The 26,367-nt window shown below is 52.1% G+C and overlaps 8 protein-coding genes across 8 annotated transcripts; 5 read left to right on the forward strand and 3 right to left on the reverse strand.

Moving 5' to 3' along the window:
* Positions 1–801: 801 nt before the first annotated feature.
* Positions 802–1,923, reverse strand: BO95DRAFT_440506 (SUMO family protein SMT3). The gene is made up of 3 exons (XM_025585982.1): positions 1,749–1,923; positions 1,373–1,623; positions 802–1,180 (listed from the first exon to the last, which is right to left on the reverse strand). The coding sequence occupies exons 2-3, from the start codon at positions 1,598–1,600 to the stop codon at positions 1,124–1,126; spliced, it is 285 nt and encodes a 94-aa protein (XP_025444713.1). The 5' UTR covers positions 1,601–1,623; positions 1,749–1,923; the 3' UTR covers positions 802–1,123.
* Positions 1,924–2,029: 106 nt separating this feature from the next.
* On the forward strand, positions 2,030–2,764 carry BO95DRAFT_408613 (DUF1903-domain-containing protein). Its single transcript, XM_025584111.1, has 4 exons — positions 2,030–2,235; positions 2,312–2,362; positions 2,416–2,428; positions 2,485–2,764. The coding sequence occupies exons 1-4, from the start codon at positions 2,233–2,235 to the stop codon at positions 2,655–2,657; spliced, it is 240 nt and encodes a 79-aa protein (XP_025444714.1). The 5' UTR covers positions 2,030–2,232; the 3' UTR covers positions 2,658–2,764.
* A 396-nt stretch (positions 2,765–3,160) lies between these two features.
* On the forward strand, positions 3,161–7,038 carry BO95DRAFT_440508 (nucleoporin Nup84/Nup107 family protein). The gene is made up of 6 exons (XM_025585983.1): positions 3,161–3,354; positions 3,425–3,692; positions 3,744–5,795; positions 5,845–6,178; positions 6,234–6,358; positions 6,422–7,038. The coding sequence occupies exons 1-6, from the start codon at positions 3,295–3,297 to the stop codon at positions 6,763–6,765; spliced, it is 3,183 nt and encodes a 1,060-aa protein (XP_025444715.1). The 5' UTR covers positions 3,161–3,294; the 3' UTR covers positions 6,766–7,038.
* A 4,002-nt stretch (positions 7,039–11,040) lies between these two features.
* On the forward strand, positions 11,041–15,944 carry pmcA (putative P-type calcium ATPase). Its single transcript, XM_025592076.1, has 2 exons — positions 11,041–14,369; positions 14,425–15,944. The coding sequence occupies exons 1-2, from the start codon at positions 11,349–11,351 to the stop codon at positions 15,712–15,714; spliced, it is 4,311 nt and encodes a 1,436-aa protein (XP_025444716.1). The 5' UTR covers positions 11,041–11,348; the 3' UTR covers positions 15,715–15,944.
* A 543-nt stretch (positions 15,945–16,487) lies between these two features.
* On the reverse strand, positions 16,488–18,281 carry BO95DRAFT_429586 (uncharacterized protein; the record flags this gene model as incomplete). Its single annotated transcript, XM_025584896.1, has 4 exons — positions 16,488–16,625; positions 16,710–17,472; positions 17,548–17,771; positions 17,880–18,281. The coding sequence occupies 4 exons, from the start codon at positions 18,279–18,281 to the stop codon at positions 16,488–16,490; spliced, it is 1,527 nt and encodes a 508-aa protein (XP_025444717.1).
* Positions 18,282–19,970: 1,689 nt separating this feature from the next.
* On the forward strand, positions 19,971–21,669 carry BO95DRAFT_408625 (uncharacterized protein). The gene is made up of 3 exons (XM_025584112.1): positions 19,971–20,398; positions 20,478–21,064; positions 21,165–21,669. The coding sequence occupies exons 1-3, from the start codon at positions 20,105–20,107 to the stop codon at positions 21,559–21,561; spliced, it is 1,278 nt and encodes a 425-aa protein (XP_025444718.1). The 5' UTR covers positions 19,971–20,104; the 3' UTR covers positions 21,562–21,669.
* A 30-nt stretch (positions 21,670–21,699) lies between these two features.
* On the reverse strand, positions 21,700–23,032 carry BO95DRAFT_384214 (aldo/keto reductase family protein). The gene is made up of 2 exons (XM_025583446.1): positions 22,544–23,032; positions 21,700–22,459 (listed from the first exon to the last, which is right to left on the reverse strand). The coding sequence occupies exons 1-2, from the start codon at positions 22,841–22,843 to the stop codon at positions 21,785–21,787; spliced, it is 975 nt and encodes a 324-aa protein (XP_025444719.1). The 5' UTR covers positions 22,844–23,032; the 3' UTR covers positions 21,700–21,784.
* A 729-nt stretch (positions 23,033–23,761) lies between these two features.
* Positions 23,762–25,527, forward strand: BO95DRAFT_429589 (U2 snRNP complex subunit CUS2; the record flags this gene model as incomplete). The annotated part of the gene is given in 6 exon segments (XM_025584897.1): positions 23,762–23,950; positions 24,230–24,352; positions 24,482–24,852; positions 24,921–25,068; positions 25,088–25,243; positions 25,315–25,527. The coding sequence occupies 6 exon segments, from the start codon at positions 23,762–23,764 to the stop codon at positions 25,525–25,527; spliced, it is 1,200 nt and encodes a 399-aa protein (XP_025444720.1).
* Positions 25,528–26,367: the final 840 nt, after the last annotated feature.

The raw sequence follows: 26,367 nt of genomic DNA on the forward strand, positions 1-26,367 counted from the left end.
CATCGGGTATTGCCTTAGTAGCCGGTCTCGGAACGACGGCACTTGGGTGATAGGTGGGTTGGCTGGTGTCGAACTGGCGAGCTGGGCATTGGTACGGTACAGATTTCTGGGGGGGTATTTATGGGGGAAGGGTGATGGTAGATAGAGTCTCGTTGTTGAACTGAGGTATGAAATACTCATATTTTCAGGGGTCTATGCAGGTGTGGTGCCAATACTCGTCATTTGAGATACAATGATGTATTTGAGGTCTTTCTTGATCCTAAATTGTCTTAAGACTCAAGGCACTTACTCCGAGGTACAGTGCCTTTCCGTTATCGATCAACTGGTTCAAATTATGAGATACGGGTTGGAGGCTTTCCACAAGATTTTTGGCAGTACCGGGCCCACGGCATCCGCGCGCAGTCGGCAATGAGACACCTGAGTGGGGTATCTTGGAATGCATAGATCTTGGAACACGGCCAGAGACTCATAGCAGAACAAGTAGGACGGACTGGGGTGATCTGCAACCTGCAACAAAGTATAACTCTTCAACAGACATTTGGAAGACTTCAAGTAGATTACTGTAGCGCTATCATCTAATGGTAGAGAGAATGTTGCCTGTGGACATGAGCTCCAAGCAAACAGATAAGAAGACGGAGTCATCCTCCGAGATACAGATGCATACTAAAAAATGAGACCAACGCAAGCTGTAGTCCATCATCCTGGAGGATTCAGACGAAAGGCATCCACGCGCTCATGAACCCTTTCTATTCTCTCGGCCAAGCTCATGTATGTAAAATAAGATGAAATTTCCCAAAAGAACCCCCACTCCCGACTCAGTTTAAGACTTCCTTATCCCCTTGGAAAAAAAAAAAGCTCCGCGCTGAAGTGGGTTCGAAAGGGTCCCCCACACCGTGCTGAAAACACCAATTTGCGCCCGGTTTTTTTTAACTTGTACCTCCTTCCAAATGCGACACATTTAAGAAAGAAGGCGTATAGAAGAATGTGGATGAAAGAAGTATTGAAGGCGGAAAAGCATGACTGGCTAAATGTTGATTGGAGGAAGATGTATGTAAGGGAAGAAAAAGACCATATTCGTCATTAATTCATCGGGATAAGAAGAAGAACAAGAGGTTTTCTCTATTTAACCACCGATCTGTTCCTGGTGGACTTCAAGGGTGTCTCCATCGGCCATTTCGAGCTGTTGCGGAAGAGGGAGATGTTAGTCGGATGTCTATTTTCTTGTGTATGAGGGTCGAAGCGGTGGGGTGGATGCCATTTTGGAGGGGGGGTGTTTGCAGGTGAGGGGGGCAAGACAACCGCAAACGCTGAGCACCACCGGCGGCGGCGCTAAGGATGATAATGATGAGGGGCAAGAGGGCAGTGTACGTACAGTGTCTGGCGTATCCTCAGGACGCACACGGGTACCATCGAACAGGAAACGGACGGTCGAAGGCTGTTTACCCTGACGCTCGCAGAACGCATCCATCAACTTCTTCAGCTGGGTTGACCGCTTGATCTTGAAGAAGACCTCGTTGTTGTTGTCGGTGACTTTGATGTTCAGGTGCTCGGCGGGAGCCGGGGCATCACCGCCGGCGGGCGAGGCGTTCGCGTCGGCCATCTTGTTTGTGGATTGGTTGTGATCTGTAGGTGGCAAGGTAGAGAGTCAGCGCTGCAGAGGGGGTCCTGTCGCATTTGACTGTGGATTGCTCCGGGGTTGAAAGATGGGACAACGAGGAGAGACAAGTGTAGGAGGAAGGGTTTCTTACTTCTTGTGATTGATGAGTTTTCTGTAGAGAGATGAGGGTGACGGGGAGAAGTCAGGATCAAGATCGTTGGAGAAGTGAGAAAGTGACAGAGGGAGGAGGGAGCGCTGAAGTGGAGAGAAATAGATCGGGGTCAATAGGTTGGCGGCGATGGCAGAAGCAACCCTCTTCCCTCCCCCACCGGTGATGACTGACGGAGAATCTATTTTTGCGGCGCAGGTCCAATCGGCCGCAGTAACACCTTGGAGGCTTAACTATAGGCTGCTTGCTGCTTGACTGTACAATAACTACCAGGCTGGCGCAGTGAATGACATCGCTTTCCTCTTCACTCCTTCACCCAACCGTCGCTTTTTCTTTATCTCTGCTTTGTTGCTTTGTGTATGATTAGTTGCAATTGCCTCAGTCTCTCCTGCTCTGTCCGGTTGTAAATTCCAGCCTGCATTTGCATTTTACTGCTACTCAATAACTAGTTATATATGATTGCGTCATGGTAAGCAAGACCGCATTGCTCCGTTGGACATCTCTCGTCTCTCAGCCTTGAACATAATCGATTGACATTTGACCAGGGCGGACTAAAAGAGGATCTAGCATATGACCCCCCCTGCCATCCACGAGCAGTAAGTTTGTCTTTCAGCATCATGTGAGAAACATATCCGTTGACACCCTGCAGTGTGCCATTCAAGGTGACTTCACCTGAGCCCTGATCCCAGCGACAACATCACTGACTGAGCCCTGACAGCTTGTCTGACCAAGAACTCATACCAGGAAGAGAAGTGCCAGTCGCAAATCAATGCCCTCTACGAATGCTGCAATTCGTTCTACAAGGAGCAAGGCGAAGAAGCGAAAACCCCGAGCTGTCCCAAGCCCAGTCTTCTGCGACTGAGGATGAAGCAACGAGGCCAGGAATCCTAGCTTGAACGCGAGCTCCTAACGGTTGCTTTGTGTTGCTGTGTAGATAGATATGTATATATTACCACACCGAGTGTTGCAGATATCGAAACACGAGGCCAAAGACCATTGACCCAGATACTACAGTAGAGTTGTGCGAAGAATCCGGGTCGAAATTCGAAAGCTGAATGTAGCAATTCCTTTGCAGTCTGAGCTCTCATATAAGTGAAGAGCTAGGCTAGTTGTAAGAACTGCAACTCCCTCTAAGACAATCGTGAGCACGCAAAGAGGCCGATTGACCTGGACGAATATTGAAAACTCTCGCCCCGAGACTCTAATGACTGCCTATATGACATTTGTTGAAGAAAAAAAGAAAAAGAAGAAGGGAAGGAAAAAAATCCACGATATTTCAATGCGCGGATGTGGCCGCGCTAGACCTGGTTGGGCCTAGTGGCTGAACGGCCCCAAAACACGGCCAAGCCGAAGCAAGAGAAGGAAAGAAGGTGCAGGTTCACTGAAGTTCCAGTTCTTCCTTAAACCCTGCCTGGGTGCTTAACGCCTATCCCGCGCCATTCCTCTCCCCCCCATCTCTCCTCCCCCATCACGTCTTTTAATCCAGGGTCGCATCGAGCGCTACTTTCCAATTCCTTCTGTTGCGCTCATGGCTCCCCTGACTACGGTGGCTGGCCCGGGCGCCCCGGCCGGCTTTACCTCCATCAATGTAAGTGTTCCCTGCGATTCTGTTGACACGGTCGTCCAGCCGGTGCGCTGACGTTGCGTCCAATATTCAGCACCAGCAACAAGCGCCAAACAATACCGATGTCATCGAGATTGATGATAGTGATGACGAGCCCATGGAGGAGGCAGAGGATATCGAAACTAATGACGACGAAGGGGATATGGAAGATGAGGAAGATGAGGAGGAGGAGGACGAAGAGGATGAAGAGGAAGAGGAAGACGACTACGGCGACGAAGAGGACAGCCCAGACAACGACTCCGCTGAGGATTCGAATCGCAGTGAATCGCCCCTGGACCTGAGTCCCCCTCCCACCGAACAAAGTACGACGGATACAACCTCTCATGACGGGAAAGTTGCTAATCGTATGCTAGATGGGTTGGCCGCTGCCGCTACCCCGGACCTCTTCACTTCAGCAGGCGCACAAGAAGCTCTACACCCTCTTCGTCGCACGGCGGACCGCGTGACGCGTCAGATCGAAGCCTTCGCCGAGAAGTTGGATCGTTTCAAACAGCATGGGAACCGGTCTGGTGAGCTCGAGGACTACAAAGCTGCCTACCAGCTGGTGAGAAGCTACCAAGAGCTGGCGCGTGGCACGATCCAGGATATACAGAAAGACCATACTTTGAAACGCGCGAAGCTGGGATTTGGCGCCAACCGGGCCAATGGGCCAATGGACGCCAAGGCACAAGAAGAAGTCCAACGACTGCAGCTCGAGGAAAGCACATGGCAGCTTTTCTGCAACCTCATCACTATCGCCAACCCTCACCGCATAGCCAAATCCGAAGAGAGACAAGCAACTGCTTTCCAGAACTTGCACCGCTACTCAACTGACCGCGAAGTTTGGGAGCAATTCCTCGATTCGGACGCCTACGCGGTGGAATGTGTAGTGATCCTGAAATGGCTCGAGTACACCGCCAAAAACTCGCAGGATATTGACGATCTCATTTCGGAACTGGAGACACAAGCTCAGCGGGGTCAGGGCTCTTGGTCCTTCGGCTGGCTCTATACAAAGGAGACGATCAAGGGACACAAACGACTGCGAGCCTGGCCTCAGCCACTTGAGCCTAACGACCCCGGAATCACCGCCTCTTTGCTCAAGTCAGAAGACGCCGAACCCTTGGTTACTCAGTTGGATCCCGATGCGATCACGAGACAGAAGCAGAATCTCCAGAAACAGGATCAATACTACGAGCGCGCTACCTGGATGACACTCTGGAAGATGCTCAGACAGGGTGAGAGTTGGTCAAAGATCCGGGAGTGGTCTGCGGAGAGGCTGGAGCCCTGGAGAGCGGTCAGTATCTGCGGTTCCAGTGTTGACGTAGAGACTCACAAAGGACGCACACCCGTTGACGATGGACACACGCGCTTGATGAATTGGCGGTCCCAGGAGACTTGGAGTGCTGCTTGCATTGCTCTAGCGCGGAACCCAAAGATTGAAGACTATGAGCGGGCTGTTTTCTCGTTACTTTGTGGCGAGACTGAGGCCGCTTTCAAGATCTGTCAAAGCTGGGATGACTTCCTCTACGTCTATTTCAACCGTGCCGTACTCTCCCGTTACCAAGGCTTCTGCAAACAGCTCCAGCGGAAGCTAAGTCACTCGCCCACTGCGCAAGTGCCCTACGTTGCGGAGCCGGCAGGTCACGATGAAGTGAAGAAGTTCATAGAGTTCACCCGGGATCACGACCGCGTCGGCTTTGAGGCGCGCAACCCATACCGCACCATCCAGGCAGCCATACTGTCTCGAGGGTATGACAAGTTCTTCTTGTCACTGGCCCACGCCGTCTCTCAGGTTGCGAACAATCCATCGGACGGGTCATCTCTGGTTCCTGAGATGCTACATATGTCGGTGCAGGATAGTCTCCTCATTACTGCGACGGACCGCGACGCCTTACGAATTGCAACTCACTTACTCATTGTTACCCGACGTCTCGGAATGGTACGGTCGGATACCACGTTCTTTGACCATACGTCTGTCAACATCATCGGGTATATTGCCAACCTGGAGGACGCTGGTCTCGTTGATCTTATCCCTCTATATGACTCTCTCCTGCCCACTCATTATAAGCGTATCATTCTGGCGCGCGTCATGATTGAGGTTGTTGACCCAAGAGAACGGAGGCTCCTCGTCCAACTCATGGAAAAACATGGACTTGACGTTGAAGAAATCTTGGAGACCCAGTGGGAGTATATCAGCCACAGGACTTCCGCCATCGACCATTCAAGGACAATGAAGTTTACCTCCAAGGTTGTAACACGGAAGGATGGCGACCGCGAATTGGTTATCCCAAGGCACGATCTCATTGGAACAGAGATCTCCGACGTAGATGAACGAGTGATTCGAAGCCTGGAGTGGCTTCGTTTTGTTGACGGACAATGGGGCAAGATCTGTCAGCTGGGATCCCAGGTGTACCAGAGATACTACAGTACGTCCGTTGTCTCAATATTTCGTCCACCATGCTAACAAAATCGCAGGAACCGGAAACCTGGCCGCTGCGAGAGAGCTGAGCAGACGCATGAACCTTTCCGACATCTCCCGAGAGTCCTTTGGGTTCGATTTGGCGATAATACTCAAACGCGCTATGTACCCCGAACGGGACTTCTCTGCCTCAGAGCCCTCCAGTCCGATCAAAAGCATACTGTTCACTTCTCCTCACAAACGGAGCCGCTCCAAGACAAACGGCAACCCAGTTGCGGGTGACACAGGCCTCCTGCTGCAACAATCCCAAACTATGCGTGATTTGGAAACCTTGATCATGGCGTTCGACGGCCTCGAGAAGTTTTCGCTTGCTTTGGAGAATTTCGAAACGTAAGTCCCGGCGCTTGTTCGTCATGCAAAAGAAGCAATGCTCACTAGACAATAGGGCTAGGCAAAACCGGGACTCTGGCACTATCAAAGATCTTCGAGAGAAAGTCCAGGCTGCATTAGCCGAAGCCAGTGACCCTGTCGACTGGATGCTCAGGGATTGGCTAGTCGGTGCTGAGACGGGTAAGCATCAGCCCTCGCCTATGAATGAGAGATCATGCCCGACTAATTTACTAAACCCCTCAGAATCCGAGCAAGCAGAGTTGGAAGAAATTCGAAACATGTACATTCCTGAGGTATTCCTCAACTACCACAATGCGCTCTTCTTCTCGGCTCGAGTCCTCAACAGCGAGATCCTCGTGCAGTGCATGAACCTCGCGATCCAGGTCTCGGAGAACAGGCTACTGACGCAGACCTTTGTGGCCTCGCGTCGTATGCAAGAGCTGGTGGTTGCGCTGGCGCTGTCTAGTAAAGCCATGGTGAACACCCGAGCCAAGCCCGGGGTGAAGGTACCGGGAGGCGAATCGTTGGGGCTTTGGAACGTGGAGACGGTTGAGGGAGAGGAGCTCGACGACGGCATGGCGCAGTGAACTACACCCGGGCTCAGACGTGTACTTACTGTTGTAATATGACACAAGAGATTCACGACGGATCGGCATGATGCATGTATGTACATTAGCCTTCTCTTTGCTTTTATTTTCCCATTTACGCCCTGTCTGTCTCGGTCGTCGTTTGTATGTTTCTGCGATTGATACGCAGTACTTTGTTTGCATGTATGCTGGATTAGACTGGGGCTTTGAAAGGCGGTCTAGGGAACTCATTATCAGGCGTCTTTGACTAGGGACTTCAATGCAATACGGGCCTTTGCGTGGATGGAAATGGGATCCATCACATACATACAGAACACCTCTCTTGTCTCAATTACTGATTCACATCCCGTATCGTAGTGGCGCATAATTGAGGGTCCAAGAGTACACATAGTCTAACCAGCCAGCCGCACCGCAGATTCAGAAACACCCCACAGCCCAGCTAGCACTAGTCACTGGTCGGCTCGACCAACCCGTCGGAAATCCGAGATATGGGAGCTGAATTACACATACTTTGGGGGTTTATGTGTTACCGTTATATGCAGGTGCGGGTAATTGTGGCAGTGAAAGCGCGGACACAAGCCCGGGAGAGGGATTTAGGGTGGCATTAGTTTAGTTGGACTTAGCTTGGGTGATTTAACTTTTCGATAATTATGAGGATTATCATTTGTTGGATGGATTGATAGCTCCTCCTCCTGTCGTCCATGGCTATTCAGTTATTTTTGCGGTGAGGAATCAGGATTCTTGTCTTGTGATAAGATTTTTTGGGGGGAGATTACTTGTGTCATAGAGAAGGTATACGTATACTCCGGATGTGTCATGGATGTAGTTATGGGCTGTGTGGAAGATCGCGAATTCCTTGCTTTTTTTGTTATCATGGGGAAGATATCCAAGGCTATCAAGGCAAAAGGACTCAGCCAATATTATGATCCTATCTGAATGGGGGCAAGTCCACTGAAGAGGAGCTGAGAGACGGATCCGATGGTTCCCACCCACGCGCAAACGCGCGCGCGCGCGAGGGCAGAGAGCTGACGACATCTGTTTGTGGCTATGCTTTTGCGGTGAAGGGAATGTCTAGACGAGAGGGTGGATTAGGTGCTATCGTGGTTGGGTGTTGTGATACGGTCTGGATGGGTAGTGGTCTACGTGCACCTGTGCCTTACTTGTCTTACTTTGTTTGGGTTATACGGGGTGGTGGTACCTGTGCTGTACCTGGGCACGACAAGAACTATCGGAATGGGTTTGAGTTTCAGGGCGAGAGGGTTGTCCACGGGTATAGTATGGGATAGACGCCCTGTCGGAGTGCTTTGTCTGCGTAGGAGATGATGGATATCAGATGAGACTTGTGGGATGGACTGAATGGATGGGTGGTTGGGGGTTGTCAATCGATTGACGACGTTGAATAGAATGTATCTCCCTCTATTTATTAGACAATTGGTAGGCAATCGATAAAAGAAAAGATAACGAATTCAAGAAAGGTAATGGCATGTGTACGGAGTATGTCTGTGTATGTGTATGTGCCTCATGATATCCTTTCCTCCAAAGTCTACGTATGTGTATCGGCTGATGTCACGCCGCCGTCAATAGGCCGAACAGGAACATCAACCCAAAGTGAACTACTACCGTCTGAACTGAAGCCAGGGCAATCGATTCCAGTCACATAGCCAATCAAGTCAAGAGTCCCAGACCCGAAGTCACAACCTTAACTTTCTACTATGAGTGCACTAGACTCCTACTAGTGAGGTGTCCAGAACCCGAAGTTGCGTAACGACGTGGAATGGGTCCCCCTCCCTTTTGCACCGCCCCCTTCTGCCAAGGTCCGTCTATCCGTATCTGGGTCGTTGGCCCTGAGAGCTTTGGACTTGGGTTTGCCTTCTTTTGGGTGCGAGGGCAAGGTCTTCTCAAACTGTGAGGAGCTGGGGGTTGAGTTTGTGCGTGCTGTTGGTTTTTGGGAGGGAAAGTCTCAAGGTGAGGGACGGATACGTGTTGTTGAGTATTGTAGTTTTGCGTGTTGTAGGAATAAGATAGTATACGGATAGGATGCAGATGGTGCTTCGGCGTCTTCCTCCCCTCGTCCTTTCCCCCGTCTAATAAGTTCGAGGGTGGGTATAGCAATCTTGCAATGGAGGTGGATCCGGTCTCCACCGGTCACAGCATGGCAGGTACGGACGGATATTACATTAGTTGCATGGAACTATGGTGGCATCGAGTCGCGGTCATTGTTGATGGAGCATTGGTACAGTGGATTGAAGTTGGTTTTGATTAACCATATGTGATTTTCCGTTGAAGTACGTAGCAACTAGCAGGTAATGATTCTTATACTTTCGATCTAGAGACTTTATGCGCGCGGGGTGGGGGACCCTCCCTTTCTGGGTCCTGGCCTCGGTTCGGTTGGCTGGGGGGGAGGCGGAGGAGGAGTTAATCAGTGGCCGGGTTCGTTCTCCATCATGGCATGGAAACTTATGCTGCAGCACGCACGGAAGGTCGTTGACGGAGTCGGAGCGAGGGGTGATGAATGGAGCTACGGAGTGCAGTATTATCACTTGGCAGTGGTGAGCTACATAGAGGGCGTGAGACAGGCGAGATCGCTCTATCTTGCCGAATGCGAGGTGGCAATAACCCTAGTACCTAGCGGTGATGCTAATGAGTGTTATGATAGGATGGACCTGGTTAAGCTGGCTGTGACCTGCTGGACGACTCATCCAGCATTGACTGTGCTAGCTAGACCAGTGTAGATAGAGAGAGAGAACTGTACTCCGCTCGATGGGCGTTTGTCATGGAGCATGATTCCATGGTTGCTTCCGGATGGATGCTGAACTAACACTACACATTATTGAGTAGTGTATGTAATTATGATTGAAGTTAACCTCACCTGCCTAAGTGGCAACGGCACTGGCACATGGACCACACCAGACAGACATCATTAAACAAATGATGTTAATTCGATTAAGCAAAATGCAAGTCAAAGTTCTAGAAACGGATCCAGCCATGATAATAACATGAGATAATCAATTCGAAAGGACGAAAAGGGCAAAAAAAGGGGAGACAGAAAGAAAAAAAAAAAAAAAAAAAACTTCGATGACGGGAGGAGGTCGAGTGAGGCAGTGCAAACCGGAACTGACGAGTGAGGTTACAGCTCGGCCGGGGTGGGAGCTTCTGCAACAATCGTTAGTTACCTTGTTAGCCCAAGCGCGTCTATCTTGTTACTGTAGAGGTGGCAAGAAGGCGTGATTGGGACTCTCGTGGCTCCAGCGATAACATGCTACTCCCACAGTTCTCCTATGTGATGCTGTTGATGCTCACTATCAGATATCTTCTTCACAATCTGTATACTTCCCTTTCAATTGATGGTATCTGCAAACGAGAAGATGACCGGACCGTTTCATGGATGGGCCTTGAAATCTGGACCAATCCGTGGACCCTCGAGTGGGGCTGACGGCGACTCACTTTTCCTGTCGAAGCTGGGATTGGCTGCTGGGAACAACAATTGCAGGGTTCTTTTAAACCTTTCCGAGCACTAGTGGTAATGGGTCTGGTAACTTAAATTAAATTACAAGACGCATAACACCCACCTTGAACCAAGCTGCTGCTGCTGCTCCTTCCTTCCCTTCCCTTCCCTTCCCCCCCGACCAAAAAGAAGAAAGACGTAATTGACCGAGGGACTGGATCCCCTTCTAATTCCACCCTCTCTCTTTCTTCGTCCCTCTTTTCCTTTTCTGCCAGCAGGTGGTGCCTTCGTTCGCCCTGTTTATACCCAATCCTAATTATCCCCTCATTTGTTCATTTCCTGTTCGTGCCTCTCTCTCTCTCTCTCTCTCCAATCCCTCCTCATTCCTCCTTCATCCCGCCTCTTTCCCTCCTTCCCCCCCGACCCTGGTGTGCCCGCGGAGCTACCTGGTGTTATTCCCAGTCCACCTATCCATCTCTTCGGACTCCAGACCAGACCATATCAAATTCGAGCCTGGACTAAACAGTGATATACCGACGCTTTGGACTTAATCTCACCGGTTATCAGCAAGTTGTCACGGCCTGGGCGTTGAAATCGTCGTTTTAGAATCTTCCCGCTCGAATGCGCTCCTGATACACATTACGGGGTCCGGCTCTTTGCTCCTGTTAATTTGGTCAACCTCCGGCGCTCACGGCCCTCGTTCGCCTGTTTCCCTTTGCCCTCCGCCCCATCAATCGCTTCCTCGACTATTCTCTCGGGCGCGCTACAGTCGGTGACTTCGGATCATTGCTGGTTTGGTAAACGCAGACGTTGATACACGACCGGGACCAGACCTGCGGCTACAGCGCGACAATCGGTAGACTTCGTTTCACTTAGACCACATAGGATATCCTATACGACCGTTGGATCCCATGATTTACTCTTGAGCTTAATTGTCTCATTTTGCGCCGTGGAATGAGATTCGTCCCCTTGAATGCCTGGCATCGGAAATACATGATACCGCAGCACTCGACCCATCCTCTCCTCCCCGGATCGCATTCCACTCAACACTAATCGATTATCCCCTGCCCATTCTTGCCTTGTTCTCTACACTTCCAAGACCCACCCTGTCCTCGGTCGTATCCTCCCCTGGACGACCATGCCAGACTCCGGACCCGATGGCCAAGATCCCAGGCAGTCGGGGTCGACTCCCCTGCGCCGGGAGCGGGCCCCGACAATCACCATTGACACATCGGCCGTGACCTCCCCCTCAAACGAACAGATTCGGCCGCCGGTGCAAATCTTGCCCATCCCGCCGCAACCTTCGCTCCAGATCTCAACCGACAATGTCGATGCGCATGACACCAGTGCTCTCCTGAATAACGGCGGAGTCTCGCCTACCTCCCTTCGCTCGGCTGCCTCCTCCGAAGCCAGAGACTACGAAAGTCGGCCGACGTCGCCGCATAACTTTTCCTCTCCCGCGTCCAAGATGGCCGATTCCATGTCCAATTCGAATTACCTGGCTGTACCGGGAACAAGATCTCGTGGAAATTCGTTGGAGTCGCAGGACTCGAATCAATCGTCTAGCTCGTATGGAGGAGATACATACGCACCGACTGCATCGCATGGATCCAACACAGACTTGACGCAGAACACGATTGTGAACGATGAGGATGCCCTGAAGCCCGACCCAGGCCGGGAAGCTGAGTTCGAAGTGGAAGACAACAAATTCGCCTTCTCACCTGGCCAGTTGAACAAGCTTTTAAATCCAAAGAGCCTTGGAGCCTTGCATGCTCTCGGCGGGCTTCGTGGAATTGAGAAAGGACTGCGCACCGACGCTCGCAGTGGCTTAAGCTTAGACGAGAACGAACTGGACGGTGTTGTGAGCTTTGAAGATGCCACGGCCTCACAGACGACCCAGGCCACGCCCAAGTCCTCTTCTCCCCCGCCTCAGCATCACACATCAGAGGGATCGAACGCCGCGAAAGCTTCCGACGGTTCGTTTACGGATCGGATCCGCGTCTATGGGACGAATAAACTCCCGGAAAGGAAGGCCAAAAGTTTCTTGGAGTTGGCCTGGATCGCATATAATGACAAGGTGCTGATCTTGCTGACGATAGCTGCCATCATATCCCTTGCTTTGGGCATCTACCAATCTGTGACAGCCACCGGCAAAGAGGCCCGAGTGCAATGGGTTGAAGGCGTTGCAATCATTGTGGCTATTCTGATTGTCGTTATTGTAGGAGCTGCGAATGACTGGCAAAAAGAACGTCAGTTCGTCAAGTTGAATAAGAAGAAGGATGACCGCCTAGTTAAGGTGATCCGCTCCGGAAAGACCTCAGAGATCTCGGTGCATGATGTCCTTGTGGGCGATGTCATGCATCTAGAACCTGGTGACATGATTCCAGTAGACGGGATCTTCATCGATGGCCACAATGTCAAATGCGACGAGTCCTCGGCTACTGGAGAGTCGGATGTTCTTCGGAAAATGTCTGCCGATGATGTATACCGCGCCATCGAGCAACACGACAACGTCTCAAAGCATGACCCGTTCATCGTTTCCGGTGCCAAGGTTTCCGAAGGTGTGGGAACATTCCTGGTTACTGCGGTTGGTGTCAATTCGACGTACGGAAAGACAATGATGTCGCTTCAAGACGAGGGCCAAACGACTCCACTGCAGTCTAAGTTGAATGTACTCGCCGAGTACATTGCGAAGCTTGGTCTCGCCTCTGGGTTGCTCCTATTCATTGTTCTTTTCATCAAGTTCCTCGCACAGTTGAAAGACATGGGAGGTGCCTCCGAAAAGGGTCAGGCTTTCCTGCAGATCTTCATTGTTGCTGTGACTGTAATTGTTGTTGCTGTTCCGGAAGGTTTGCCGCTCGCGGTCACTCTTGCGCTTGCCTTCGCTACTACTCGAATGCTCAAGGATAACAACCTTGTACGATTGTTGCGAGCATGTGAAACCATGGGCAACGCGACCACTATCTGCTCCGATAAGACCGGTACCTTGACAGAAAACAAGATGACTGCTGTCGCTGCCACTCTGGGTAAGAACCTCCGCTTTGGCGATAAATCATCAGGGCCAGCCCTCCGTGCGGACGATGACCGAGGCCGGGACCCGGTGACCACCGTCTCTCCCTCGGAATTTTCTTCCAGCCTTTCTGGCCCAGCCAAGGACTTGTTGATCAAATCGATTGCAATCAACTCAACGGCGTTCGAAGGAGAGCAGGATGGTACCGCAACCTTTGTCGGCTCTAAGACCGAGACGGCACTCTTGGGATTCGCTCGGACGTACCTAGGAATGGGCTCAGTTAGTGAAGCACGGGACAACGCGACTATTGTGCAGATGGTGCCTTTCGATTCCGGACGTAAGTGCATGGCCGTGGTCATCAAGATGGAGAATGGAAAGTATCGGATGTTGGTCAAGGGCGCATCAGAAATTCTGGTGGCCCGTGCGACCAGAATTGTTAGTGATGCGAGGAAAGATCTTACTGAAGTGTCCATGTCAGATGAGGACCGGACTGTCATGGACAAACTCATTGACCACTATGCCTCTCATTCGTTGCGGACTATTGGTTTGGTCTATCGTGATTTTGACCAGTGGCCTCCGCGGGGTGCAGCCACCCAGGAAGAAGATCGCTCACTTGTTGCCTTTGATTCAGTCTTCAAGGATATGGTCATACTAGGCGTTTTCGGTATCCAGGACCCGTTGCGCCCAGGCGTAACAGAATCGGTGCATCAATGTCAACGTGCGGGCGTTTTCGTGCGGATGGTGACTGGTGACAACATTACGACTGCAAAGGCCATCGCTCAAGAGTGCGGAATCTTCACGCCAGGAGGAATCGCCATTGAGGGGCCTAAATTTCGTCAATTGAGCAGTCGACAGATGACCCAGATCATTCCTCGATTGCAAGTACTAGCCCGATCGAGTCCCGATGACAAGAAAATCTTGGTGACTCAGCTTAAGAAGCTTGGTGAAACTGTCGCAGTGACTGGTGATGGTACCAATGATGCACAGGCCCTCAAGACCGCTGATGTTGGTTTCTCCATGGGCATTTCCGGTACTGAGGTTGCGAAGGAAGCTTCCGACATCATTCTGATGGACGACAACTTCACCTCCATCATCAAGGCTATGGCTTGGGGCAGGACTGTCAACGATGCTGTCAAAAAGTTCTTGCAGGTACAGTATCCCCTTGACTTATTAATAATAGCAAGCAGAAGCTAATCGTCACTAGTTCCAACTCACTGTTAACGTGACAGCGGTCCTCCTTACATTTATCTCTGCTGTCGCAAGCGGTGACGAAGAGTCGGTCTTGACCGCGGTGCAGCTTCTCTGGGTCAACCTCATTATGGACACTTTCGCTGCTCTCGCTCTGGCGACGGATCCGCCTTCTCCTCATGTTCTCGATCGCAGGCCCGAGCCAAAGTCCGCGCCTCTCATCACTCCAACCATGTGGAAGATGATCATCGGACAGAGTATCTATCAGTTGGTCGTCACGCTTGTCTTGAACTTTGCTGGAAATTCGATCTTCCATTACCACACAGAGAAGGACACTTCGCACATGCAAACGGTCGTGTTCAACACGTTCGTCTGGATGCAGATCTTCAACCAGTGGAACTCTCGCCGTCTCGATAACAATCTTAACATTTTCGAAGGAATGTTGAAGAACGCATGGTTTATTGGAATTCAGTTGATCATCATTGGAGGACAGATTCTCATTATCTTCGTTGGTGGTCAAGCATTCTCGGTTGTGCGGCTCAATGGGCCTCAATGGGGCGTGTCTCTGGTCTTGGGAGTCATCTCCCTTCCAGTAGGTGTGATCATTCGCTTGATACCAGATGCTCTCATTGCCAGGCTTATCCCCACCTTCTGGCACCGCAAGAAGGGTCCTGAGCTTTGGGTCTCTGACGAGGATCGCCGCTTCGAGTGGAATCCTGCTCTAGAGGAGATCCGGGACCAGTTGAAGTTCCTTAAGACTGTTCGCGGAGGCCGTCTCCGCCACTTGAAGCACAAGCTACAACACCCCGAAGAACTTCTTCCCAGATCGCGAAGCGGATCACGGTCCTCCAGATCTCGAGAGAACTCGATCCCTGGAACACCTGTGGAGAACAATAGTGACAGCACTCCGCCCATGCCAGCGACCCCGGAATCACGATCCAGACGACGCACACGGTCTCGCTCCAATTCAGCATTCGGGCCAGCGGCTGCCATGGCCGGTGTTGTGGCGGGTAGTATTGCGGGCTGGTCCCCAATCGAACGAACGCAGGGAGATGGCGAGCCTTTTAGGATTCAGGCCGACAGCCCCCATGGAGGCCTAGACAAGCAACAGGGCATCGAGATTCATCCGGACACTGCTGCGGATGACCAAATCGTGGGCAACTTCAAGGGCCCCTCGAAGACACCTCCGAGCCAAAACCCTGATCTTTTACCCCATTTTGATCACGTCCCGCCTGAGCGTGCGCCATCCAGCCGCAGCCGACGGTCTACGTCACGTCAGTCTCAATCCAGTCAAAGCCATGTCTGAGCGTCCCGCGCTATATTGCCTGTGCAATACTAGATTCTGTTGTCCTACTTCACTTCAAATGATTCCACGCTCGGTTCATTCTCGCCTGTGTATACTTATTTCCTCTTCCTCATACCCTGTTGTCATTCGAGATTCGTTGTTTTGCCCACGCCGAACTTTGCTGTTTTGCCAGTCTTGAACTTAATCTGCGTACTTTCTGCAGAGGTCCCTCTAGCCTTGCTTCACCTGTTTGTGTCATAGCATCGTTGTCTTCACAATTCCAATCATATCCCAGGGAAAGGTGTCTCGGTCTCGGCGTACGTGGCTTTCAAAAGGGGATTGGCTGTTTCTGCTTTTTCACTTCGTTTGTTTGTTAGACACTCCTTCCTCTCGCATAGGGATGGGCGGCGGCCTGTGCGACAAAAAGGGCAAGATTATTCTAATTGGTTTTGTGTTTCCAGTTTTCAAAGATAGCCTATCTTACCTTGTACATAGTGTACTTTTGCTGCTCACTGATATGTCTATATGCCCTGCTTGATGTCTACTGCTTGCAAGCAGGGCGAGGGAGAATCCGATGGATGATCTACTACGGTTCTCATGGTGTTCATGTTGAAATCACTATATTTAGGCCATCATTCGTATGTCTTTGTAGGGTTTTCGACACCAAAATCTATGCACACCGAAATTGACAGAAAGATATAAACTTGCTTTCACACTAGCCCGCCAGAAGTAATCACCATAGACGGCATCCACCAAGCCACTGCCATCGACGTATCTCACATCTCACCAGGTGGTCAGCGGCCTATGAACCTGATCTCCAGCAGTCTCAAGGGCGGGAAAGCCAAGGCGGTAAAGCCCATCCCCAGCCAAATCCCCAAATCGCATCCCTCCGCAATCGCTGCCGCCACGGGGCCTGTAAAATAAGCTTGATCCTGATCAAAGTCATCAGCAATCATTGAACTTCACAATGTCATGCACAGAGGTAGGACTGGGGAGAGAGAGAGAGGATGAGGTACCATGCCAACAATAGCTCCTATCCAACCGACGAGAAAAGCGATACTGGCCGCAATGCCCACGGGAAGTCTGAGTCGATCGTTCCACGCGTCCCAGTCATAGCCCCGGCCGCGATGGAAGAGGAGGTCCTCTTGCACCACGATCGTGAACCAGATCACCGCCCAGTATCCGATCAGCGGCATCACGCTGCGGAAGATGTCGTACAGGAAGTCTCGACCGCCAATGGCACACGAGGCGTACACCAACGTGCTGGCGGTGGTGTAGACGGGGCGCGGGAATTTGCGCCAGACATTGCCCAGCATCTGGAAATTCATCCCCGTCGAGTACGACGCCGGCGCGTTGTTGGAGACGATTGTCAGGACGTTGATCACGGCACAGAGCCTCCCGAGGGGCCCCAGTCGATCGTACCCGGCCATCAGCAGGCTTCCCGGCGTGCCGTCGTAGATCGACCTCCACCGGGCACTGTGTGCCACCCCACTGCCCAGACCCGCACCCAGAAGCAGGGTCACGGTGAACGCGAGGCTGGCGCCGATGGTCGTCACCGTCCAGATCTTCCATCGCTTGATATCCGGCGAGTAGTACACGTGATAGTCGGCCGCGACGGGCACCCACGACAGGGGAATCGATAGACAGAGCGAGAAGAACGCCAGCCGTTTCGCGTTGATCTGCGTGGTCGTTCCGACTGACGGGCTGTCGAAGTCGAACTGAGGGCCGGCCGACCCGGTGAGGAGCGAAAAGACGATCAGCTGTGGGAACCATGCATACCTTTGGGGAGGTTTGCGAGTATGGATGTCAGTCGGGTGGGCACTCGGAAATGTCAGGGATTAGTCAATTCCTTACCTCTCATAGTATTGGAAGATCTGCATCCCAAAGGTGGCCATCGTCCAACTCGCCAATGCTACGATGACGATTCCAACGATCACTGATACACCCCCGCCGGATAGCTTGGATAGTAGTTGGCCTCCTACCGTCGCGCTCATCATCCCGGTGCCCAAACATGAGAGCACATTCAATACGCAGCATACTTTGGTGGGGTAATACCCCATGAAGAACCGGGACACGATCTAAGAGGAAGAGAGGGGCTGTAAGTCAGCTGCATTGATGGTGGGGGAGGCTTGTCAAACAGTGCAATATCGAAATGCTTCTGACATCGCTCGAGAGGTAACTCATACCAGGGTGCGATTTCCACTTTGCGGGCCCCAAGTGCTCATGTAGCCAATCGCCAGACTCCCGAGTAGCGTGCTGAATATCACACATAGCGCACAATCGGTGAAGCTCAGCTTCATGACCAGCGTCCCCAGCGATCCGGTGATCGTGTTATTCATTGCCATCCCCATGCTCAGCCACGTCAGGAACATCTCAAACGATGTAAACTTGGTGTTCTTCATTCGTTCCTCCAGCGGTACCGGCTCGATGCCTCGGGTCTCGAGCCCTTTGATGCTCCTTGTCCATCGTTGATATCTCGACTCGCGTTTATCCGGGAAGGGTCTTTCGGCTCCGGACTCGTCATGTGTCACAGTCACACTCGTCTGCAGGGACGAACATGCTCCCTGCTTTTCGATCTCAGGTTCCATTGGGGTGGGCTTCGGAGGATTGTCTCTCTGGTGCGTGCGAAGGGGATGCCGTCTTTCGCACAGCCTTCCTTTTCGCCTTTTTTTCCCGCAACAACAATAACAAGCCGAGTACAACTAGGAACCAACCCCAGTATATAAGTGATCTTCGGAGACAAACCACAATCAGAAGCAGGATCAACGGCAGACACAGCAGGCGGGTGCAACTTCACCTTCTTTTTTCTTACCCCCGGGCAGGTTACTAGACTGACATCACCCTTTGTCCTTGGTCGTGCAACCCCATCCGCGCTACTTTCTCTATCGACATTCCACAACCCTCCCGCTAGAGCTGGGGCCCTGTCCTCACCCTCCTTAGCCTGATCAGAGGGTTGCGTTACACCCGCTCACCTCCCCCGGTTCTATACTCTTCAGGAGACGAAGGGGTTAGGTATCCATGAGGAACATCGAAGAAGAACCAAACCCTGAGAAAGGGGACGCCTCGAGCCCCTTTCTACGTATTGTCATCGCATGTATGAATGTCACCAGCCTTTTTTTCTTGCTTTCTGATCTCATAGGTTGAAGGGTGATGTGGTTTTTTTCTTCGCAACGGAGAAAGTCATGTGGCTGGAGGGTGACCACATACCATTGTTGATATTGCCATTTTAAGCTCTACTATACATTCCAACGGAATGCTCCAACCATGTAAGGGGAAGGAGCCATTACAACGTGATCCTGGGAAAGCAACAAACCTGTTTGGCTTTCTTATGAGTAGCAGATGCATCTCTCTTTTTTGGGGGGGGGTCCCTTAATATCGCGTGGAAGATCATCGATTTGCCCCCAGTCGTGGGGTAAAAGACAGCCGGAAAGGTGGGTTTACTTTCTGGCTGGATCATAAACCGGAAAATCGGGAGGTATGGAAGATGAGCTCATGGTGTTCTTTTGACTCTCTCTTGAGAGAGACTCACATGGGCCTGTGACGTTTTTCTCCGAGTTATCGCCTACTTTCAAACGGTTGGCTGATCGCGTGAGGCCAGCTGCGGCATCGGATCACTATGCCGCGTCAGGCTTGACAACCTGTGCATACTCTGATGTGGACTCGCCAAGCCCTGTCTGTACTGGGAGTAAATGTTCCGGGGATGCATCCTCGGTCTGTGGGATATTGTGTCCCTGCTCTCTGCTTTCTACTCACGTGCTTTCTCGACCATTGTTCCCACAAAGAGTCAAGCTCTTAGTTGTCGGCCCTGACGTGATATTTCAGCCTCATCATTGGATGTTGAAGTGCTTTATAGTATGCGTCTACCTAGAGCGAGATGTTCATATGTTATCAGCTCCAATTTGTCAGTTGTACAATGCTAGTCGTCGAGAGGAGCTACTCTAAGCTGGCGCAGCGCACATCAGGCGATGCACAAACTCTCTAGCAGTCACTTTCGGGTTGAACAGGGGAGCCGTCTGTGGCCAAAAGCTTGTATTGCTATGGTCGCTTCGCATCAAGGAAGTAGCTTGCTTTCGCTGAATGGGATGGCAATATGAAGGCATCACCAGTGTCTATAAAGAAAGCTCACCGCCTTGGCCCGCCGGCGGATGCGGAGACTGAAGATGCAGCCCCAGGCCCCAGGGCAGCCACTAACTTACAGAACTATTGCCCCAGACCCGTGACCCCGGATAATCCATGGAACTCCCATCGGTCCTTATCCGCCACGGTACCCGCTAATCTATCATCCCTCGGAGCCTGTGCGGAGTCTCCACCAAGGTTATCTTAGACTTGACATTTCCCCCATATCACATCAATCTACGAGCCTCTGTCAGAGCAATTGAGCAGAGATTGCGAGCCGGCCACTGAAATACCGATGGCGAATGCTACGGGGAACTCTTCCGAGTGGAAGGGGCCGTCGCTGTTCTCTTCAGGCGCCTGGTCTCATCCCTACGTGACATACTTCATTCTCGCCATAACTTCGTATGTCACTCTGGTGAATCTTCTGCGGTTTCGCATAGTGAAATGGATGCACAAGCGATACAACTATCCCACGCGCGAGTCCTTCGCTCGCATGACCGATGATGACGCGTGGGCGATTCAGAAAACCATGCTAGAGCAGGAATTTCCTTTCTTTTACCTGAAGTCCCTCCAATTCGCACTATTCCGAGTTAGTCTTCTTCTTTTTTTATTTTTTTTCGTTGCGACATTCTGTGCCATCTGAGACCACTGACAACTCCCCGGTACAGACCTACGGCATCCCGACCATCTCTAAGCTGCTCGCGGGCACGGCACAGTTCTCGAAGCCGGAGACCTCCCTGAAGCGCTACGCTGACACGGTGGTCTTGATCCAGGAATTTATGGGCAATGCTCCATCGTCTCACCGTGCTCGTATCGCCATCGCGCGCACCCGCTGGATGCACAATGGGTATCGCGCCTCGGGTGAGATCCTCGAGGATGACATGCTGTACACGCTAGCTCTTTTCGCCGTGCAGCCCGTCCGATTCCTGGAGAAATACGAATGGCGAGGCGCGACTGACCTGGAGAGATGTGCCATCGGTACCTTCTGGAAGAGTGTTGGCGATAACCTCAACATCAGCTACGATGCCCTGCCGTCAGGCAAGAATGGATTTCAGGACGGCTTGCATTGGTTGGAGGAGGCGATTGCCTGGGCGGATGCCTACGAAGCGAAATGCATGGTACCCCATGTCAAGAACCGAGAAACGGCCGACCAGACCACGGAAGTGCTGCTGTACATGGTCCCTGAAGCGTTCAAGCATGTTGGGCTGAAGTTTGTGTCCTATATGATGGACGACCGTCTGCGAAAAGCTATGATGTAGGTTTCCCATTCGCCCCGCTTGGGCGCCCCTGTGCTACCTCAAGACCCGCGACATCATCTGAGTAACGTCGCTGACCCGGTTGGATGTCACTTCTAGGTACGACCCGCCTCCGACAGCATATGCTCGGGTCTTCGCGGGCTTGCTGGCCGTGCGCCGGTTTGCGATGCGCCACCTCGCCCTTCCCCGGCCGTATATCTTGCGGTATAAGACTTTCACGGATGTGGACGAACATGGTCGCATCTTCTCCACGGAATGGGATGCAGCGCCTTACTACGCGAAACCCACGTTGCGGAACCGCTGGGGTCCAGTCGCCTGGTTGACCTGGGCTTTCGGCCGGCCTTTACCTGGTGATGAGGGGAAGAAGTATTATCCGCAGGGCTACTACGTCCCTGATGTAGGCCCGAAGTACTTTGAAGGACGGGGCCGGAAAGAACTGCAGCAGATCACAGAGGAGTTGGGGTCTTCGCGGAGGGGACAATGTCCTTTCATCTAAGATACTCTAGCCAATGAGAAAAACTGACCTTTTGGAGTTCTGATCACAGCTCTGGAATTGACAGTATTCGGCCTGATTGTTTGGTTTCATCTTCCAGGCGGTTGTGACGAATATCGAAAATTGTTCAGGTCTATCACTCAGTATCAAAAATAATAAATCTGTCATATTTTTCCAACTAATACGATGTCTGGACTCTAAATCAGCAGCAAACTGCCAGACCCCCTTAGCGCGAATTGAAATTATCCAAGACCGCAAACTCCTTCGCGACCTCCCAGATGGCTTCGATCTGCCTCAAAACCTCATCTTCGAGGGGCCCCTTCTCCAGGGCCGTCAGAGTCTGATCCAACTGCTCGACACCACTCGCCCCCGCAATAATCGCATCACCAAGCTCCCCGTCCAACGCGGAATGATACGCCACCCACCGGTACGCTAACTCGGCCTTGGAGATTCCCGCCTTCTCCGCGACCTCGTTCCAAGTGTCCAGGACCCTCAACATCTCCGGCTTCATGTACAGACCCCGATAGACCTTTCCGAACCCGGAGTCCGGATCCCAGCGGCCGCCGGACCCGCTCGCAGTCCGGAGCTGCTCGCTCGTCTTGGTCAGGAACCCGCCGGCGATGGGGCTGTACGCGTAGAACTGGATGCCGTGCTCGCGCAGCAAGGGAAAGAGGCTCGACTCGATGAGACGCGAGATGGCGTTATAGTTCCCCTGGTAGACGGTCGGGCGCACGTAGTCGTGTTCCTGACAGAGGCGGAGGACTTCTTCGGTCTCCGCCGCGGTGAAGTTCGACAGGCCGAAGTGCTTGAACTTGCCGGCGTGGTAGAGGTCGTTGATGCCGGCGAGAGTGGGCTCGATGGGGGCGGTGCGGTCGGGGGCGTGGATGTAGAAGATGTTGACCTGGAGGGGGTTATGGTAAGCTTCGCTTATCTCTCTGCTGTGACTGTCGACAGCTTGGGGGAAAGGTGGGAGGGAGGTGCATACCGAGTCAGTGTTCAACTTCCTCAAGCTCTCCTCTGCATCTGCGATGACCGCCTCTCGCGATGCGCGCCCCGGCCGGAACCCCCCGCCGTGCTTGGTGTCGATGTCGAAGTCCTGCGCTGCGGCGTTGGCCTGGCCCAGGAGTTCCTCGCTGCGGCCGTAGATCTGCGCCGTGTCGATTTGGGTGATGTTGTGACGCTTCAGAACTTGGAGGATCTCGGTGGTCTTCTCCGCGGTATTGAGCTTGCTGCTGTCGTTGACGAGGCCGGCGCCAAAGACGATTTTGGCTCGCGAGGTAGACATTATGATTAGGGGCAATTGATTGTCTTGGTAATTGATGCTGTTAGAATATCGCTAAAGAGGATGCGCTTGAATAATCTCTGATTTCGGCTCATGGTTTGTCCAGAGTGTGATCCCTATTTATACGTCGTGAACTTGGTACCAATACTCGTATCTTTGGGAGTGGTATAGATGGGGGCTTGGTATGTATGGACTAAGCGCAGTGCCATTTGTAAGCTACCACTATATTTCGATTTCAAAGCGACGGTTGCTAGCACCTTCGTTTGTATTCTGTCAGATTTTGAGGGGCTGTATGGGGTGATTCTCCTGCGGGGGTAGAGGGGAAAAGATGTTGTTTGGAGATCCTCTATTCGAGGTTGAGTGTCTACATTATCTATATAGTACATAGTATGTCCTTTAGCTAGTATGTGGGTCTGTACGGAGTAGAATACTTAGGGATTCTAGGCGATTTCTGAGGTCCCCCGTGATTGAGGCGTTGGGAGTGCCTTGAGCTATCGGCATGAATTGCAACTTTCCTTTACATATGAGTGCCTCTGATAAAGCTCTTGCTTGGCCCTACTGCTAATGAAGATATAGCAACGGAATCTGTAGCAGCGGGGTGGGTGTGAACCGAAAAGTTCTTGCGCAGAAGTGGTTGAGGAGAACTACTATGTACTGCAGTAGAAGCCGGCCAGCCAAGGCTGCTCCATCGTCACGGAAGCTTCGAAGAAGATTACATAAACCCAGCAAGCAAAGCATCTCCCCGCAAACGCAAACGCCGACGGGGCAATCGGTGATCTCATCCAAACCCCATTAACTCAATTCTGGCATTGCATCTTTTCATACAGCTACACCCTCCCCAAAACAATTTAATAAGCTGCCCGCATATTAGCTACATACAGTCGCATTGCAGAGCGCTGGCTCCAGCACACACATCCGCAAATGGCGTCACCCTCATCGAACGACGCCGCCTCGAACCCGGCGCCATTCGCCAATTTCCCGCAAGACCCCTCCGAATTCGACAGCGACCCGCGCATCTCATTCTCGAAACTCGACGATAAGTTCATCCTGGAGACCGACGACGGTCAAGAATATGAATACGACACCGCTCTGAAGCGGTGGATCCCGACGGTGTGTAGCGCGCTCTCTCCATCTGTCTCTCTTCGGCCTTGGTTGGCAGTGACCTGTGGGCTCTGTACCTACCGGGCTGTTGAAAGTTCCTTCTCCCCCCCCCCTCGGTTTTGCTGCTCCGGCGATCCGGAGCACTATTTTTCATCTATGGAGAAATCGGTTCGCGTGCATGTGAAAAACAAGCCGGGAAAAGGGGGCTACCTTTTTCTGCCTGGTGTATGGTTGGTTCGTGAAAACTGATTTTTTCGCTTGGGTGGTGGTGGGTGTTGCTCTCTCCAGGTCGACGATGACTTGCTCCAGAAACAGCAAGAAGCCTACAAAGTACACGGGGTGGATGAAGATGAACAGGTGACGGCGTCGCAATTGAAGAAGAAGCGCAAACAGCAGGGCAATGGTGAAGAGGTCAGTTTGCAACTCACTCCTACCTGTCAACCTTTTGTTTGTCTACGAAGGTTCCAAAGCCAGCAACGCTAAGCAAAGCTCGGGGGTTTTCGATCTGTGCAGGGCAATGGACAGAAACCGAAGAAACAGCGCGTCAACACGGCCGTCTTCGTGACGTCTATCCCCCTCGATGCCACCTTCGACGAGATCCGCGACCTCTTCTCCAAGTGCGGCGTGATTGCGGAGGAGATCGACAGCGGCCGCCCGCGCATCAAGATGTACAACGACGACGACGGGAAGTTCAAGGGCGAGGCGCTCGTGGTCTACTTCCGGCCGGAGTCGGTGAACTTGGCCATTCAGATGCTGGACGACTCGGACTTCCGGCTGGGCGTGACGGGCCCGCAGGGGGCGATGCGCGTGCAGGCGGCGGATTTCTCCTTCAAGAGCCAACAGGAGGCCCCGACGAAGACGAGCATGCGCGATAAGCGGAAGATCATTCAGCGGACCCAGAAACTTAACAAGTAAGGAGACTCCCTCAGACGGTGGGGTAGGTTGTCGATGCTGATGATACTAATTTGGCGACTGGTAGTAAACTTGCCGATTGGGACGATGACGATCCGTCGGCCCTTCCAGATACAAGCTCTCGCTTTGAGAAGATTGTCATTCTGAAACATATGTTCACTCTGAAAGAATTAGATGTACGGAATCCGTTCTCGTGCTGCGATGTTCATGAAAAGGTCTGACTCGTTATGACAGGAGGACCCTGCCGCTATACTCGACATCAAGGAAGATATTCGCGATGAATGCTCGAAGCTCGGGGAGATTACGAATGTTGTTCTCTACGACAAGGAGCCGGAGGGGATTGTGAGCGTCCGCTTCCAGGATCCGGAGGCGGCTCGCAACTGTGTCCAGGTGGGTTGCATCCGCATGATATCTACTTTCTTCAACTCAAATGGTACATGCTAACAGTTCATGTCGCCCAGATGATGGATGGGCGCTATTTCGCTGGCACGCGCGTGGAAGCGTACATTTCCGATGGGAAAGAGAAGTTCAAGAAGACCAATGAGAAGCGGGCAGCGCTGGAAGATTTGGCCGAGAAAGGGTTGGATGCCGAAGATTCGGAGGAAGAGCAGCGCTTGGATGAATTTGGCACGTGGTTGGAAAGCTCTCACACGGTGGAGAATACTGCCAAGTGAGAGCAGCGGCGGTAGCAGGAACAGCAGCAGCGATATGGGGAGACATCTATTTTCAGGTATCATGGACAGCAAGCAGATCTGTATCCCCCAACGGGCAATTTGCTGAACTTTGTGGGCAAGGGACTGTGATTCCCGTAGTCATAATCAACCTTAATGAAGAACATGTGTACTATAGCAAAAGAAATATTTCAAAGAAGTAATGACCTCATCCAGCGGGGAAACAAAGAACGACCAAATCCGTATCCATAACAAAACACATGCCATGAACCAGACGGGAGGCTCGGTCGTAGATCAAAATTCGGTTCGCGTGTGCTGGTTGCGAGCCTGACTTCTGAGGCATGAATTCAACCCTTCCAACGAATCCCGTGCTGGCCAACTGACACGCCAAACCCGATCGGGCTGAGTACTTTCCTTCTTGGGATTTTCCCCTTAATATTTGGACTGCCGGAAGAAAACAATCAAGCCACGGTCCAACTCAGCTTGTGTTCACTGTTGACTTTTTTGTTGTTGATCGGGGGGTGCTCAGGTAACAATTCACTGCTACTGCACCACTAACTCTCCCTAAACAACCCCCCCCTTCCCCCCCACCACCCTTCCTTCACCGCTCTCCTTCTCTACCCAAACTCTCCAAACTAACCCAATTCCTCGTTTTCTCCCTTCCTCCTTCCACTTCGACTGTCTTACCCAGTCTCCTCCACCTAATCCCTACATTCCTCCATTCTTCGACATCTGTCAACCCACTCTTTCTCCTCCTCAACTTCAATCACCTTTCACAATGCGCGAAATTGTATGTGGTCTACCCCCCCTCCGTTGTTGTCCGCCACGGGAGACGCGTCGTTT

Source organism: Aspergillus brunneoviolaceus, assembly GCF_003184695.1.
Source record: "Aspergillus brunneoviolaceus CBS 621.78 unplaced genomic scaffold BO95scaffold_16, whole genome shotgun sequence".
NCBI classification, from domain to species: Eukaryota; Fungi; Ascomycota; class Eurotiomycetes; order Eurotiales; family Aspergillaceae; genus Aspergillus; species Aspergillus brunneoviolaceus.

Coding starts and splice junctions, on each gene's coding strand:
- BO95DRAFT_384214 (XM_025583446.1), bottom strand. CDS start 22,843: ATGTCTACCTCGCGAGCCAAAATCGTCTTTGGCGCCGGCCTCGTCAAC. Junction 22,460..22,543: donor GGAAGTTGAACACTGACTCG/GTATGCACCTCC, acceptor AACCCCCTCCAG/GTCAACATCTTCTACATCCA.
- BO95DRAFT_408625 (XM_025584112.1), top strand. CDS start 20,105: ATGGCGAATGCTACGGGGAACTCTTCCGAGTGGAAGGGGCCGTCGCTG. Junction 20,399..20,477: donor TCCAATTCGCACTATTCCGA/GTTAGTCTTCTT, acceptor TCCCCGGTACAG/ACCTACGGCATCCCGACCAT. Junction 21,065..21,164: donor CGTCTGCGAAAAGCTATGAT/GTAGGTTTCCCA, acceptor TGTCACTTCTAG/GTACGACCCGCCTCCGACAG.
- BO95DRAFT_440508 (XM_025585983.1), top strand. CDS start 3,295: ATGGCTCCCCTGACTACGGTGGCTGGCCCGGGCGCCCCGGCCGGCTTT. Junction 3,693..3,743: donor TCCCCCTCCCACCGAACAAA/GTACGACGGATA, acceptor ATCGTATGCTAG/ATGGGTTGGCCGCTGCCGCT. Junction 5,796..5,844: donor GGTGTACCAGAGATACTACA/GTACGTCCGTTG, acceptor ACAAAATCGCAG/GAACCGGAAACCTGGCCGCT.
- pmcA (XM_025592076.1), top strand. CDS start 11,349: ATGCCAGACTCCGGACCCGATGGCCAAGATCCCAGGCAGTCGGGGTCG. Junction 14,370..14,424: donor CTGTCAAAAAGTTCTTGCAG/GTACAGTATCCC, acceptor AATCGTCACTAG/TTCCAACTCACTGTTAACGT.
- BO95DRAFT_440506 (XM_025585982.1), bottom strand. CDS start 1,600: ATGGCCGACGCGAACGCCTCGCCCGCCGGCGGTGATGCCCCGGCTCCC. Junction 1,181..1,372: donor CTGAGGATACGCCAGACACT/GTACGTACACTG, acceptor CTTCCGCAACAG/CTCGAAATGGCCGATGGAGA.